Source organism: Cebus imitator, unplaced genomic scaffold (genome assembly GCF_001604975.1).
Source record: "Cebus imitator isolate Cc_AM_T3 unplaced genomic scaffold, Cebus_imitator-1.0 Scaffold160, whole genome shotgun sequence".
Classification (NCBI taxonomy): domain Eukaryota; kingdom Metazoa; phylum Chordata; class Mammalia; order Primates; family Cebidae; genus Cebus; species Cebus imitator.
In genome coordinates, this window is record NW_016107475.1 from 1,998,906 (window position 1) to 2,014,768 (window position 15,863).

The 15,863-nt window shown below is 40.6% G+C and overlaps 2 protein-coding genes across 5 annotated transcripts in view; one reads left to right on the forward strand and one right to left on the reverse strand.

Annotated features, from left to right (window-relative positions):
• QRSL1 (glutaminyl-tRNA amidotransferase subunit QRSL1) overlaps window positions 1–12,844 on the reverse strand; it is a 39,533-nt gene extending 26,689 nt beyond the window's left edge. Inside the window, exons 1-3 of one of the 3 annotated variants that reach the window (XM_017543756.2) lie at window positions 12,363–12,844; window positions 2,644–2,803; window positions 2,228–2,326 (exon numbers count right to left, since the gene is read on the reverse strand). In XM_017543756.2, coding sequence (XP_017399245.1) covers window positions 2,228–2,326; window positions 2,644–2,803; window positions 12,363–12,386 — 283 coding nt within the window. In that variant the 5' untranslated portion in view covers window positions 12,387–12,844. Of the gene's footprint in view, window positions 1–2,227; window positions 2,327–2,643; window positions 2,825–2,941; window positions 3,153–12,362 lie in introns of those variants that run through there. The other 2 variants (XM_037743956.1, XM_017543757.2) reach the window with 2 other exon arrangements.
• RTN4IP1 (reticulon 4 interacting protein 1) overlaps window positions 12,574–15,863 on the forward strand; it is a 56,517-nt gene continuing 53,227 nt past the window's right edge. Inside the window, exon 1 of one of the 2 annotated variants that reach the window (XM_017543759.2) lies at window positions 12,574–13,294. In XM_017543759.2, the coding sequence (XP_017399248.1) occupies window positions 13,021–13,294 (274 nt within the window). In that variant the 5' untranslated portion in view covers window positions 12,574–13,020. The remainder of the gene's footprint in view (window positions 13,295–15,863) is intronic. The other variant, XM_037743957.1, reaches the window with a different exon arrangement.

Sequence of the window (15,863 nt, forward strand, 5' to 3'; positions counted from 1 at the left end):
TTTAGATTTAGACTTTATTTATTTATTTATTTTTTGAGATGGAGTATCGCTGTGTCACCCAGGCTGGAGTGGTGTCACAATCTTGGATCACTGCAACCTCTACCTCCTGGGTTCAACTGATTCTCCTGCCTTAGCCTCCCAAGTAGCTGGGATTACAGGTGTGTGTCACCACGCCCAGCTGATTTTTGTATTTTTAGTAGAGACAGGGTTTCATCATGTTGGCCAGGATGGTCTTGATCTCTTGACCTCATGATCGGCATGCCCACGTTGGCCTCCCAAAGTGCTGGGATTATAGGCATGAGCCACTGCGCCTGGCCAACATCACCTTTCTTATAGGTTTGCATGTACGTGGCAAACAACTCCCAGTTTTCTAAAAGGCCTACAGAATATATATCGGGTGCCTCTCCTCCTTCCCTTTGTGTTTGTCATTTTGGTGAATTACTGGAAGATGGTGGCTCCCGCCAAAAGGCCAGTTTTTTTTTTTTTTAAATAGGAAACAAAACAGTGAACATGCAAATCATATGTAAGAAACAAGCATATGTTAGAAACAGGAGTTGGCAGGGTGTGGTGGCTCATGCCTGTAATTCTAGCACTTGGGAGGCTGAGATGGGTGGATCACCTGAGATCAGGAGTTCAAGAGCAGCCTGGGCAATGTGGCGAAACCCTACATCTACTAAAAATATAAAAATTAGCCAGGCGTGGTGGTGCGTGCCTGTAACCTCAGCTACTTAGGAGGCTGAGACAGGAGAATCACTTGAACCTGGGAGGTGGAGGTTGCAGTAAGCTGAGATCGTGCCACTGCACTCCAGCCTGGGCAGCAGAGTGAGATTCCACCTCAAAAAAAAGAAAGAAACAACAGTCCAAACTGCAATTAAGCAATTCATAGTGATATGTATTAATTATTCCTAATTTAAATAATTGGTTGTACTTTCTTCTAGTAATTTTTTCCTACTGCTTAAATGTATGTTTTCCAAAGATAATCTGTACATTCACTTTTTTTTTCTCAGCTCACTGCAACCTCTGCCTTTGGGATCAAGCAATTCTCCCACCTCAGCCTCCTGAAGAGCGGGGATTAAAGGCACCTGCCGTCATACCGGCTACTTTCTATATTTTTGTAGAGACAGGGTTTCACCATGTTGGCCAGGCTGGTCTTGAACTCCTGACCTCAGGTGATCCACCTGCGTCGGCCTCCCAAAGTGCTGGGATTAAGGCATGGGGCACCGTGCCTGGCCAACTATTTTTATTATCTAAAAACACTGACTTTAACAGTTCTACAAAATATTACATGATAGAGATGTACTTAGTATTTATGAAAGTAATAGTAAATGTCTATTTTGCTCATTGTACTTGACTTTTTCTTCTCAGATGATGTGATACCACACAGTAATTTTTATGTATTTCCAGTTAGAAATAGATCTTTATTTTCAACTAAAATTTCCTCTAACTACTGAAAAGCCCTAGTATATATTCCAAAATAATTAACAACAGTCTGAATATTAGAGGAAGGTTGGGCATATTCCTCATAGAATATTACTTTTAGCATTTAGTGCTCTGAATAACATTTTTCTGTTTCTCTTCCTTCCAAGGATCCAAATATCTTGATAAACCCGATTCCTTGTGACCAAATTCTAAAGAATAAATCTAAGCATTGCCATATTGTGCTATAAAAAATAGAGGAATTAGGAAATAAAAAATAACTGGTCAGTAGATGTTAATGAATCCTCACATCATCCACAAGAGAGGGGTATTGATGATAACCAGTTCATATTCATTCCCATGTTATCAATGAGCTCAAGTTAGAGGTTATATAGTGTGTTCATGGTGATCAGTTTTTTGTGTTTTTTGTTTGTTTTTTTAGAGATGGGGTCTCACTATATTGCCCAGGCTGGACTCAAACTCGTGAACTCAAGTGATTCTCCTGCCTCAGCCTCTTAAGTAGCTGGAACTACAGGTATGCACCCAGCTGGTAATTAGTTATTGAACTGAGTCTTCCTAAATATTAATAGAATTTTTGAAAACTTCTCAAGTAGCGTTCATTAAGCTGGCCTACCTCTAAAGAAAAATTCTGCATTCTAAAAAAGCAAATAGTGAAAAAGGTGATATTATATTCTAAGTATTTCCTTCAAAGATACAATTAGTCTGCAATTATCTTGGTACTTTGTTATCCTAAAAGTGAAAAATACTTATTTTTACAAAATTATCAATGCTCTGATCAGTTAAATTTTACCTTTCAGCATATTTGATGCACATGTTGTCTCAATGCCAGATGTGCTAAAGTTGTCTTTTACTGCAATAGGAATTCCATCTAAATCCCCAAGTGGCTGTCCTGCATTAAAAGGCCAAAAGAGTGATAAAAGAGATAGTTTAAAACATAAACATACATGAATACATGTTATTACAGTAACTATTAGTTTTTGGCATACAGGATTCTTCAGAAACCATATGTATGTCAGAAATTAATACAGTTGGACATTATAAAGCATCACATATCCATTACCCTTATTTTTATTATCCTCATGGCAAGTTCTTTAAATAAGGGTATGTTTTATGTTTAAAGCTTCACTTGCCAAAGGGAGACTGCTACAACCAATTAAACTCCTTCTCTGGTGATATAACAATGATGTATAATTAAAAGTAATTTACCATTCTTATATCTCTTTTCTGATTCTTCAGCTTGTTTTAAGGCCACCTCTTCCGATACAGTAATGTAGGCATTTAGAAACTTGGTCTTCTTGATAAGAGAAAGACATTTTTGACAGAGCTCTGTTGGTGTAATTTGGCCTTGTTTCAGTGCCGCAGAAACCTATACATACAATTCAAAAACCTTTTACTGACTCGGCAGAAGTTTCAAATGTTATATTGGTGGAGGTGGGGGTGATGGAGTAGCTAAGTATTACATTTTGAAGTGAGGCTTGGGTTCAAAATCAAGAGAACCTATTACCTCAACACTCAGTGTGGTGGATGAAGGGTGATGCACTGATCAGCTTGAGGACAGGTGAAGGACATGACATTCTTCTCCTTTGCTAACTTTCGGTTTCAAAGTCAGGCTGTACAAACAACAGCAATAAGTTAGGTAAACCATTCTGTCCAGGGGGAGTTGAGGCCCAGCATGGGTGAAGGATGGCTGAGGGCAGATTCTGTGGAGAGGGTAGCTTAGCTGCAACACAAGCAGTCCAGAGAGAAAAAAAGAGAAGTGAACTGGACAAGGCATTGCAGGATTTTTATGGCTCTCTAAATAAGATCTTTATACCTACTGTGGAGTTCAAGTAAGAGACACTATGAATTGAGAGAACTGCTTATAGAGGTTCAAAGGAAAACTGAGAAACTTTTCTGAAATTCTGTCTTTAGAGAAGATGTTAGGAAGGCTGGTAAAGAACTGCACCAAAAGTGACTGGGAAATAGTGAATATCAGTGTATACCGACAGGAAGTAGGGCCTGAGATGAAGTCATGACTGTCTAACATTTCCTGTAGGAAGTAATAATAAATGTAGTTACTAATCAGATAAAAAGGATGAATAACAAGAAGTAAAAGATGACACCAAAGCTTTGGAGATTTTATGAAAAGATAATTGGATTAGATAGGAGTTGAGAGAAAAGGAGAATAGAGGAAGGAATGATATTTACCAAGTATTTTCCAAGAGCCAGACATTGTTGCTTTACATGCATTATTACTTCACTTAACCCTTAAAGCAACCACACAGTTAGGTACTGTTTATCTCATTTGACAGATGAAGAAACTGAAGCTCAGAGACCTTGAGTGATTTGTCCAAAGTCATTCAAACGGTAAAGGACAGGGTGACTTCACTCCATAATATACAGTCTTCACCATTTCTATCTCTACTCTACTGGAAGCTTAGTTTGTCCTTCAAGTTGACAGTATTGTCACATGTCCTATACACACTAAACAAGAGAAGTTTGCATTTGAGGGGAAAATCTGCAAATGATCTGCTCTCAGCTATTGAGTAAATCATCAAAGCAATGGCATTCTTAGGGTTGAGGGTTTTAAATGCAACAAGCAGTGGGAAGAGGTCATCAAGAGGATCCCTAATGCTTACAGACAAGAGGAAAAGGACTTCCATGGGGAGGCTACTGGACTATGCAGGGATGGGGAGGACAGCAAGGTCTGACTTAAGGAGGTGACTTCTATAGTAACAACAAGAGAGTTCGTCAGATAGTCTGTAAGAAATGTAAGCCCTCCAGAAGAAAGAAGCTACAAGGAATAAAAGAGAGCCGTGTGTTTTAATATCATGTATACGGAATGGGAAGAACAAACATGGTGATAGGCTGGGTGGAAGGGAATTAGAGCTAGCAAAAACCCAGAGCTAGACAGACAATACATACAGACAGATATATAGGCAGGCCCATCCCATGGCTAAGTTGTAATAATGAGGAAAATTCCATCTGCCACTTTCTCTCCTTCCTTGACTCCTCTCAAGTCCCCTAATGTCTACGATCCTCAAGCTGCTTCCAGAGTGGTAAGAGGATAAAAGCTAAGAGCTGGGATTACAATTGTGGTTGAAGGGTAAGAAATAAGACTGTCTAGGAGTATTCACTTTAAATGGTGCTGATTTTCATTAAGACCATTTTTAGGAACTGTAGATTTGAGAAAAAAAAATCAATAAGAGAACTGGAAAACAGAAATGAAAACAAAGATGCTAATCAGCTAGATGCGCTGAGCATAAGAAGCAGGAAATATAAATCACATATACAGTTTCCCAGGATAAAACTGCAGGTGTCATATCTGAATATAAAACGAAGTTAACTTTCAAATTTTTGTTAAAAGACAAAACATTCTCTCTCTGGCATGTCTTTTCTCTAATGGAGACTAGGCCTTCCCTGGCAGCCACTGTTGCTCCTGTTTAGTGCTTACCTACCAGGTACCACAGAGTCCAGAATGGGAGAGGAGACAGATGATCTCCTTGTTCCTCAATGCTTCTCTTCCCTCCTCTCTCAAACATCTCAGCTCCTCTGAAGCACATGCCTTGGGGGATGACACCATGCTCCCTGGTGTGCTGACCTATAGCCTCCCTGGTACTACTTTAAATTCACTGACAATTTTGGCACCTAGCTCACTGTCACCTTTGTTGTTATTGCTCCTATCCTCTCCCTTGTTCACGACAAACTTCAAGTCCATGCATACCAATACCTGACTTTTCACTTCTTTGACCTTACTTTGCACAAACTTTCCCTTCACTTCACCCGTTACCAACTTTCCTGATCGTTGCCCAGACTACATACATCATTACTAACATCCACACAGCCACCAAGAAAACGAGACCTTGGTTCCACAACTGCAGGAAATGAACTCTGCCAAAAACCAATGAGGTCGAGAGGACTGGAGCTCCAGATGGACTCTAGGCCTAGCAGTACCTTGCCGTACAACTGCAGTACCTTGATATCAGCCTTGTGAGACCCTGAGTAGAGAACCCAGCTACTCCATGCCTAGGCTTCTGACCCAGAAAAGTGTGAGATCCTGGATTATGTTATTTTAAGCCACAAAGTTTATAGTACTTTGTTATGCAGCAGCAGACAACCAGTATACCTCCTCAAAAAATGTTAAAAACTTGCTCAGGAACCATTCTTCTTACAAAGTAAGGGAAAGGAAAATTGTAAATACATATAATTAGTAATTTTGTCCCTGTAACGAAATTAGTGTTAATAGTAGTTAGTTCTACACATTGTCCTCGGTGCTTAATATATCATTTAATCTTCACATCCACACTGAGATGCTATAATTATCTCCATTTACAGATAAAAAACTGAAGTTCCTACCTGAGGTCACATAGCTAAAAAGTAGCAGAGCTGGGATTCAACCAAGGACTGATCTTGTTTCTAAAACCACGCTCTGAACTACTTACTATACTACACGGTGAGTATCCCTTATCCAAAATGCTTGGGACAAGAAGTGTTTCAGATTTCAGATATTTTCAAGTTTTGGAATACTCCATGTGCACTATATACTTTCTAGTTGAGCATCCCTAACCCAAAATTTCAAGTCCAAAATGCTCCTGGGGCGTTTCCTTTGAACATGCCCTTTGAAAATCATGTTGGTGCTCAAAAAGTTTCGGATTTTGGAGCATTTTAGATTTCCAGATTAGAGATGTTCAACTTATATAATTATTCTCTATGCAAGACATTTTGGCATTTATTTCTCTGCCACGAAGTGAAGACACTTTAACTTAACAGAGAGCATTAAAGGTTCACTTAGGAAAAGAACTGTCTTTTTTTTTTTTTTTTTTGAGATGGAGTCTAGCTCTGTCACCCAGGCTGAAGTATAGTGGTGTGATCTCACCTCACTACAACCTCTGCCTCCCGGGGGGTTCAAGCGATTCTCCTGCCTCAGCCTCCTGGGTAGCTGAGACTACCACTACCATGCCTGGCTAATTTTTTTGTATTTGTAGTAGAGATGGAGTTTCACCACGTTGGCCAGGCTGGTCTTGAACTTGTGACGTTGTGACCCACCTGCCTCGGACTCCCAGAGTGCCAGGATTACAGGTATGACAGAACAGAACTGTCTTTAAAAAAAAAAATTGCCTTGATAAATGCTGAAGTTACAGGAGAACTCTTAAGGGCTGAGTGTTCTGGTGATGGGTACTTATCATCTCTCTAACACAGTCCATTCTTGCTTTTGCCTTCTTGCTTCTTGAAACTGCATGTCAAGATCACTAGCAGGCTCCACATTCCTAAACCCATTGGTCAACACCAGTCCTCATTTTATAGTACTCTTTAGTGGCATTCAACACAAGTAACCACTCCCTCTTTGAAACACTTCTCTGTGTTCTAGACACCGCACCATCCTGGTTTTCCTCCTGTCTCACAGGGTATTCTTTCAAGTCTCTTTTGCTGGCTTTACTTTTATTGTTGACCTCTAAAATCTTGGAATTTTAGGTCTTCTTCTATTTTTACATTCAACTTCCCAGGTAATCTCATCTGGCCCTATAACTTTAAATATCTTCTATACTCTGGCCAATGTATATCCTCTTACCTAGCCACTTTTCTGAAACTCTTTTCTCTAAATTCTTGTATCTAGCTGCATAACTGATAGCTTCACTTGGATATCTAAGAGGCATCTAAAAATTAACACATCCAAAACAAAACTCTTGATAACCTTCCCCTTCCAAACCTGCTCCCTTCAGAGGCTTTCCCATCTTGATGTTACATTTCCACAACTGCCCTGGCCAAAAACCTACGTATCCTCCTTGATTCTTCTCTTTCCCTCAAACCCCAGATCCAGGACATCTGATTTGCAAGCCCTAACTTAAAAAACAATACCCACTCCCATTATCTCTTGCCAATGCAACAGGCTTCGAATTGATCTCCATGCTTTCTTGCTTTTTTTTTTTTTTTTGACACAGAGGCTTGCTCTGTCACCAAGGCTGGAGTGCGCTGGTATGATCTTGCCTCACTGCAGCCTCAACCTTCCAGGCTCAAGTGATTACCCACTCAATCAGAGAAATCTTCCCTGACCACTCCAGCTAAAATGTCCAGCTCCCCCAACTAGTTCTCACACTATAATCTACTTAATTTTCCTCCATAGTACTTATACTACCTGAATAAAATGTTTGGTTTCAGGAAGCAAGAACTTCTGTCCTGTCCATTATTTATTTTTTTTGAGATGGAGTTTAGCTCTTGTTGCCCAGGCTGGAGAGCAATGGTGTGATCTCACCTCACCACAACCTCTGCCTCCCAGGTTCAAGCAATTCTCCTGACTCAGCCTCCCGAGTAGGTGGGATTACAAGCATGTGCCACCATGCCTGGCTAATTTTGTATTTTTAGTAGAGACAGGGTTTCTCCATGTTGGTCAGGCTGGTCTCGCATTCCTGACCTCCGGTGATCTGCTCGCCTCGGCCTCCCAAAGTGCTAGGATTACAGGTGTGAGCCACTGCACCTGGCTCTATCTGTTTTTAATGCTACACCCCAGTGCCTGGAACACAGAGGTACTCACTAAATGTTAGTTGAATGAATAACAGTTGTTTAAAATTTGGAACGAATTTCCCTACAGAACAATGATTAGTTTTTCTAAAGTTGAACCTCCAAGAAGCCAACTGAATATATTATTCTTGAAACTTCAGGATTAATAATATTAGCCTTGTGCCTGGCTCCTAGAAACACTGGGATCATGCCACAAAACACAAAGGTAAAAGTGAGATTCCTCCCCTTTCTGAATGTACCCGGGTAAAATTTACAAATAGAAATTTTACCTGTTTGGTATCTTACCTCCTTTTTGTGCCTATTATTCCCAGGGCTCCTCTCTTACCATGAGCCTCTACTCACATCCCCCAAATTGCCCCCATCATTTTCAGTCCTTCTCCCTAATTCCTAGCAAATTTTCCCCTCTTCAACTGATTATCTCAATTAAGATAATTGTGAAGAAATTTGAACTGTTATAATTTACAACAATGAGTGAACAAATTGTTCAACCTCCCCAGGCATCTGTACATATTTAAAAGAGAATTCAATGAAAAGATAATTTGTATGAATTAATCCCTAATTAGTAGAATTTAGGGCATCAGTACAGTGATGTGGAAAAAATACAAAGTAGACAGAAGGTAGTTTCAGAGCTGGGAAATAACCATCAAATGTTTTGCATGCTAGGCATTAATAGGTATTTGCTAAAGGGCTGATTAAGTAAAAGTAATCATGCCAAGGCATCTTCTGGGTCTTCCCTTGGGTCAGCTCTCCTAAATAGTTTTTTTTAACTCCATTAGGCAAAAGTTTTTTTCACAATGGCTCACTCAATGACACCAGAGAGAAGTAATACAAAAAAGGTAGCACTTAAGGAGTCATGACAGTTGTCAAAATCAAAACGGAGTCACTTGTGTTAAAATCCTGACGAATGGAGCCAGGTAAGGTCAAGAAGAGAGGGTTCTCATGTACAAATGCCTGATAAGAAGAACTATCACACTTCAGCTGACAAAGGATAGATAAGCGGAGTATATAAGAAGCTCAAACAACTTAACAGGGAAAAATCCAATAATCAAATTAAAAATGGGCAAAAGATCTGAACAGACATTTCTCAAAAGAAAGACATATAAATGGCAAGCTGGTATATGAAAAGGTGCTCAACGTCACTGATCATCAGAGAAATGCAAATCAAAACTACAATGAGATATCATCGCACTCCAGTTAAAATGGCTTCTATCCAAAACACAGGCAATAATGAATGCTGCTGAGGATGGAGAAAAGTTAGATGGAATGTAAATTACTACAGCCACTATGAAGAATAGTATGGAGGTTCCTCAAAAACCTAAAAATACAATTCCTGGTTGGCTGCAATGGCTCACACCTGTAATCCTAGCACTTAGGGGACTGAGGCAGGATTGCTTGAGGTCAAGAATTCAAGACCAACCTGGCCAACATAGTGAGAGCCCATCTCTAAAAAAAAAATAATTAAAAATAAATAAAAATAGAACAACCATATGATCCAGCAATCCCACTGCTAGGTATATATGCACCTAAAAGAAAGAAAATCAACATAGCAAAGAGATATCTGCTCTCTCATGTTTATTGCAGCACTATACACAATAGCTAAGATTTGGAAGCAACCTAAGAGTCTACCAGCAGACAAATGGATAAAGAAAATGTCCTACAGGTACACAATGGAGTACTACTCAGCCATAAGAAAAATGAGAGCCTGTCATTTGCAACAATATGGATGGAACTGGAGAACATTGTTAAGTGAAATAAGGTAGGCACAGAAAGACAAACTTCCCATGTTCTCACCGATTGGTGGGAGCTAAAAATTAAAGCAACTGATCTTGTGGAGATCCAGTAAAATGATGGTTACCAGAGGATGGAAAGGATAGCAGTAGGTGTGGGGATGGATAATAGGTACAAAAATATAGTTAGACAGAATAAATAAGATACAGTATTTGATAGCACAGCAGGTGATTACAGTCAATGATAATTTACTGTACATTTAAAAATAACTAAGAGTATAATTGTAATGTTTCTAACACTGTTGGGAGCCAGCCCTACATCACCCATGGGTACCCGGTGGCAACAAAGGAATGAGAAAAAGATTAAGAGAAAAAGTGGGACCAGGGGACCACACTTTATTACCCTGGAGGTGACAGTGAAGGCCCCAGCTCTAATCATCCACATTATTTATTGATTACAATCACTTTGATCTACAGGGTAGGGGTGGAGTGATGGTGGAGTGAATCAGTGAGCCGGAAGTGAATTAGTGAACCAGAGCTGGTGTGTCATCCTAAGGATTGATAACAGTGGTGGTTTGGGAGTTTCACAAAACAAGAACATGCGGTTATCTTTAGCTTATTATCTATGTACAGCTGATGGAACCCAGGCCTTACACAGAGCCTACAAGTCTGGCTATGTCACAGTGCTACGAAGGGGTTTTATGTCCTTGAGCACAATGTTTATGGTAACAGAGTCGAGGTCACCCTACACTGGAACATGAGGCATGGAGAGACCTTCCTCCTCAGAGGTCTCCTGCAGCCTTCCGCAGTTTGTTGTTCCTTGTTTATATGTTACTCATAACCAATTTATGTAGGCACTCTGTAAGTCCTTTCTCCTTTGCAGCTTTTCCCAACATAACACAAATAAATGATAAATGCTTGAGGTGATGGATACACCATTTACTGATATGATTATTATGCATTGTATGCCTGTATCAAAATATCTCATGTGCTCCATAAATACATACACCTACTATGTACCCATTAAACTTTTTTTAAAAAGATCATGAGATTTCAAAAAAACACAACCTTGCACAAAGGCCATTGCAACCTTACACACACACATACACAGATACTTCTGTAAGGACATCTGACCAGCAACTGCCCATCCAACCTTGGACTGATGCCACCTTTGTGACTCATCCTTGTAGCCAATGATAACTGATTCAAAATAATTTATGTAATTCTTCTCATTTTGTCCTTAAAAACATCCCTTGCCCCAACCTCCTTAAATAGGCATATAGTTTGCTATATTACACATATTCCCATTGCATTGCTACTCCAAAATAAATATTTTCTTTAGAGAGTCTCTGTTACTTAGATTGGCAGTGAAAGGCAAAAAAAGGAAATACCGTATTTGAATAGGTTATATTTCATTTTAAAACAAGTTTTGGGTGTTTTTTTTTTTAAAGAACAAATTTGATTTGATACAATTCAAAATGGTAAAATAATAATGTATTTTGGGAAATAACTTTATTATTTAAAGGCTGTGGATTTAAATTTCCCATTATATGCTATAGCTATCTATAATTATAATCCAGGCTGCCAGCTGGGAAAAACAAACAAACAAAACGAAAACTTCTAGGGTGGAATAAAAAGGAAGAAGGAAGGCAGTTTAGGTCTTCAGCCGCTACTTATTACCAGAAATCACCTGGATCCCCCATTAAACCATACTCCCAGACTTACCACACAGATCTAATTAAGTCTAGAATGGGACATAGTTTTGGTTTTAACAGGTGCCTCAGGTGATTCTGATAGAAATCGGCCTTCAGATGGTTCTAAGGTTGAGGAACTTAGAAGAAATTTCAGGAAGCAAAAAGACCTGAATTAAAGAAAGCTGTAACAGCAGAAATCACGTGAGAGGGCAGATTACAGCCATATCTGCAGGATTGAATTAACAGAGCTTAGTGATTTATTGGATATGAGCGATGAGGAAGGCTCTAAAGGCAAATGAGCTAACAGTTGTGCCATTAAAAAGAGTCTATTAAGAATTCAGAAATATCAAGAGCTTTTGTTTAAGATGGGGGTTAAGAGGTAAGGGGGTACTCCCGTTACAGTGATGACTTCAACCTTCATTAAAGTGAATTTGAGGTGCTTATGTGACATTTGGAAGAACTGTCCAGAAGGCATCACAAATACAGCCTAGAATTCAAACATGACGTCCAGGAAATGGAGACTAGGGTTAGGGAATCATTGGTATCTCAGTGGTAGGTAAATCCTACAGAATGAATTATTTCAAAAAACCCAAAAATTACTCGTTTGAATTTTGCAAACTACAGTTTTGCCGGGCTTCTTAACGACAACTGCAGCTAAGTGTGGGGGACAGGGAGCCTGAAGTGGCCCCGAAAAGCCCCCCTTATCTGGCAAAGCCCACTCCGACCTCATTGCGGAGCCCGACCCATACCAGAGCAAAGGTCTAAGCACCTAAGAAGCCGATTCACCACCCTACAGCTCCGCGGTGCAGACATTTCCCCTACTAAAGTCCTAACTCCTGAATGGGTACGGCGAGTGCACCTTAAGGACCGAAAGGTACCTATGCCCCACTCAGTTCAAGAGGCAGTAAGGTGGGCCAAGATGCGTGGTAAGGCCCACGGAGTCTTTTGTCAACGGACTCCGCTGAACTTTCCGCCCTCCCAGGGGCCTCAGAGGGCCAAATCTACTCACTTCTCGGAGGGTCCGGCCCAGCATGGTCCTCTTGCCCAGACTGCCACCATAGGAGCCAGGCAAGGAGGAAAAAGAGGTCACCGGTCGCTAGTGATGTTACATGGGCGCAGCCATCTTTAATCGTCACTGAGCCCTTCAACACCGAATACTTGGATTGGTTGAATTGCAGCCCGAGGAAATGATCTTTGCAGGCGATTGGTTGGCCCCGCAAAGCCACACCGGCGGCTAAGGAGAGCGCACCGGCAAGGAGACTGCGGGCCAGGGTCGCGGCGGCAGCCGAAAAGCCTTCAATTCTCTGGCGCTGGATCGCGAGCGGTGTCTGCTTGTCCCGCCGAGGGCTCCCGGACAGGGCAGGGATCTAGAGGGGTTGCATACCGGCTTTTCTTTTCTCCTTTTTTTTTTTTTTAAAAAAAAGGGGAAGGGGTGAAAGGGAGGGAGGAGAATGGACAGAATACTGACTGGAACGTTAATTTGAGCATTTCATATGCGAAGAGCAGAATAACAGTTCCACGTTCTTCATAAAGTTTCTCCATTAGATTAATTTCATTTTGGAATGCTCATTTTGCATGCTTAATTTTGAAATTAGCCCGTTTGACTGAATTCAGGGGTGCGAGTTTGATCCAGTCCAAGTTTGAGCACTCAGTTCAACCAGTTTACGATGGAATTTCTGAAGACTTGTGTACTTAGAAGAAATGCATGTACTGCTGTTTGCTTCTGGAGAAGCATAGTTGTCCAAATGCCTTCGGTTAGAAAGATTAGTACTACCTCTCCAAGGAGCACTGTTATGCCTGCTTGGGTGATAGATAAATATGGGAAGAATGAAGTGCTTCGATTCAATAAGAACATGATGATACCTATCATACACTATCCAAATGAAGTCATTGTCAGAGTTCACGCTGCCAGTGTAAATCCTATAGACGTTAATATGAGAAGTAAGTTTTCAAAAGATATTCTTACCTTTTTTTTTTTAAAAAAAATCACTATTTCATAAGGTATGCGGTTTAAAGAAATTATTTGACAACGCTTTGGTTAACACAAAGGAATCATTTAGGTTTTTAACAATACCTCTGCAAATATTATTTCCAAAATTTTGAAATTGCAATGACCAGAGTATCCTGGCCATTTATATTGACAAAATATAAGCTTGATTATATTTTGTCATGCTTATATGCTTATATAATGTCAAGCATTATATTTGCCATGCTTCCTTAAATATGTTAAGTTTAGACTTGAGAGCTGTGTCTGTAGCTAACTTTTTTTTTTTCTGCCCAGAGTGGAGTGCAGTGGTCCTATCTCAGCTCACTGTAACCTCTGCCTCCTGGGTTCAAGCAATGTCTTCTGCCTCTGCCTCAGCCTCCTGAGTAGCTGGGATTTCAGACATGTGCCACCACACCTGGCCAATTTTTTTTTGTATTTTTAGTAGAGATCGGGTTTCACCATGTTGGTCAGGCTGGTCTCAAACTCCTGACCTCAGGTGATCTGCCTGCCTCAGCCTCCCAAAGTGCTGGGATTTCAGAGGTGTGTGCCCAGCCTACGTCTGTTCTGGGAACTAAGTTTCTGTCCTGGGAACTTTGTGGTGTTCTGAGATCTGTCACAGGCTTTGGAGGTAATAGTTATGTTTCCTAGTCAGTTCATAATTTGCTTTTTTTTTTTGAGATGGAGTCTCGCTCTGTTGCCATGCTGGAGTGCAGTGGTGGGATCTTGGCTCACTGTAACCTCCGCCTCCCGGGTTCAAGTGATTCTCCTGCCTCAGCCTCCCGAGTAGCTGGTACGACAGGCACGCGCCACCACACTCAGCTAATTTTTGTATTTTTAGTAGAGAAGGGGTTTCACCGTGTTGGCCAGGATGGTCTCGACTTCTTGACCTCATAATCCAGTCGACTTGGCCTCCCAAAGTGCTGGGATTACAGGCATGAGCCTCCGTTCCCACCTGGAATTTGCATTTTTATAGTACACCCTAAGGACTGAAAGGAACTATCCCCCACTCAGTTCAAGAGGAGGCCATGAGGTGGGCCAAGATACGTGGTAAGGCCCAGGGACTCTTTGTCAACAGAGTTCTCTTTACCATTACTTGTAGGTTTCTTTATTGTTCCAGTAGACAAAGCAACAGAACAGGACTCCAAGATACGGACATAGTACTTTCCTCATTTCTGCTATTGCATTCTGCCCTCAGCACTTAAGATCTATTTTCCTGTTATGCTCCATTCTAAAGGAATGTTCTTATCTTAATTTCTGTTGGATGGTACTGACAAAGCTTGGAAAGCACTAACTTCCTAAGATATATACTATACAATTATTATATTTATTTTAGTGCTGAAAAGCTTTAGTATTGTGCATTAATTTCGCTTTGGAAAATAATGACAAAAATATTGTCAGTCTTGCTTGTGGGAATTCATATGTCTTTTGAAGAAATCGGAAAACATCTTTTGAGATGATTGTGTTAATCATAGATCGGTTTCTGTTTTACGTAAGCTGCCAAATGCAGTTTAGTGTAACCATGGGTCAGTGTTTTGAAGAACTATGTGTAGATCTACAGTTATATTCAACAGATTGCTTCAATAGCAATTCTTTATTTTAATTATTATATTTTAAGTTCTAGGGTGTTGAGAAATGTTAAGTTGTTGAATATTGAGAAATGCTGAGTATATGATAGAATATATTGTTTGCTAGAAAGAAAAATGGCAAGGAAAACCTAGGGCCCCTCCTACCCCCCAAGTAGAAAACTACTTGGGGCATTCTAAAGTGGCAGGACAACATATAAAAATCACACACCGGTTAAAACAATTCTTTAAGCATGGGACATCTGACCCTGCCCCCCTGGCTCCCTCGTGGAGAATACTTTTTAGTTTGTCTGTGATCAGTGGTAAGCAGGCACCAGCTGCCTACTTGGCATATTTTTTGTGTTATCAGAAAATACCGAACATCTGTTTGTTAATAATAATCACCTATTCAGAGAGGATAAATGTGTGGGTCAGAGTCTGCTCAAGGCCCTCAGCCGGGAATGCTGTCAGCCCCTTGAGGTTCTCATCTCGGAAGACTGCTGGTCCCTGGGATGGTCCCATTTTGTTGTTATGTCTGGGTGTCTGCTTCTCAATTCCTTCAGCGCTGCCTGGGTGGGGGTCTCGGTGGCTGAGCTCACTTGGTACTGGGATACATGTGCGGAACTTGCAGGTTTGTTACACAGGTATATATGTGCCATGGTGGTTTGCTGCACCTATCAACCCATCATCTACATTAGGTATTTCTCCTAATGCTATCCCTCCCCTAGTCCCCCAGCCCCTCAACAGGTCTTGGTGTGTGATGTTCCCTTCCCTGTGTCCATGTGGTCTCATTGTTCAACTCTCACTTTTAAGTGAGAACATTCGGTGTTTGGTTTTCTGTTCTTGTGTTAGTTTGCTGAGAATTATGGTTTCTAGCTTCATCCATGTCCCTGCAAAGGACATGAACTCATCCTTTTTATGGCTGCATAGTATTCTATAATAACAATTCTTTTTTTTTTTT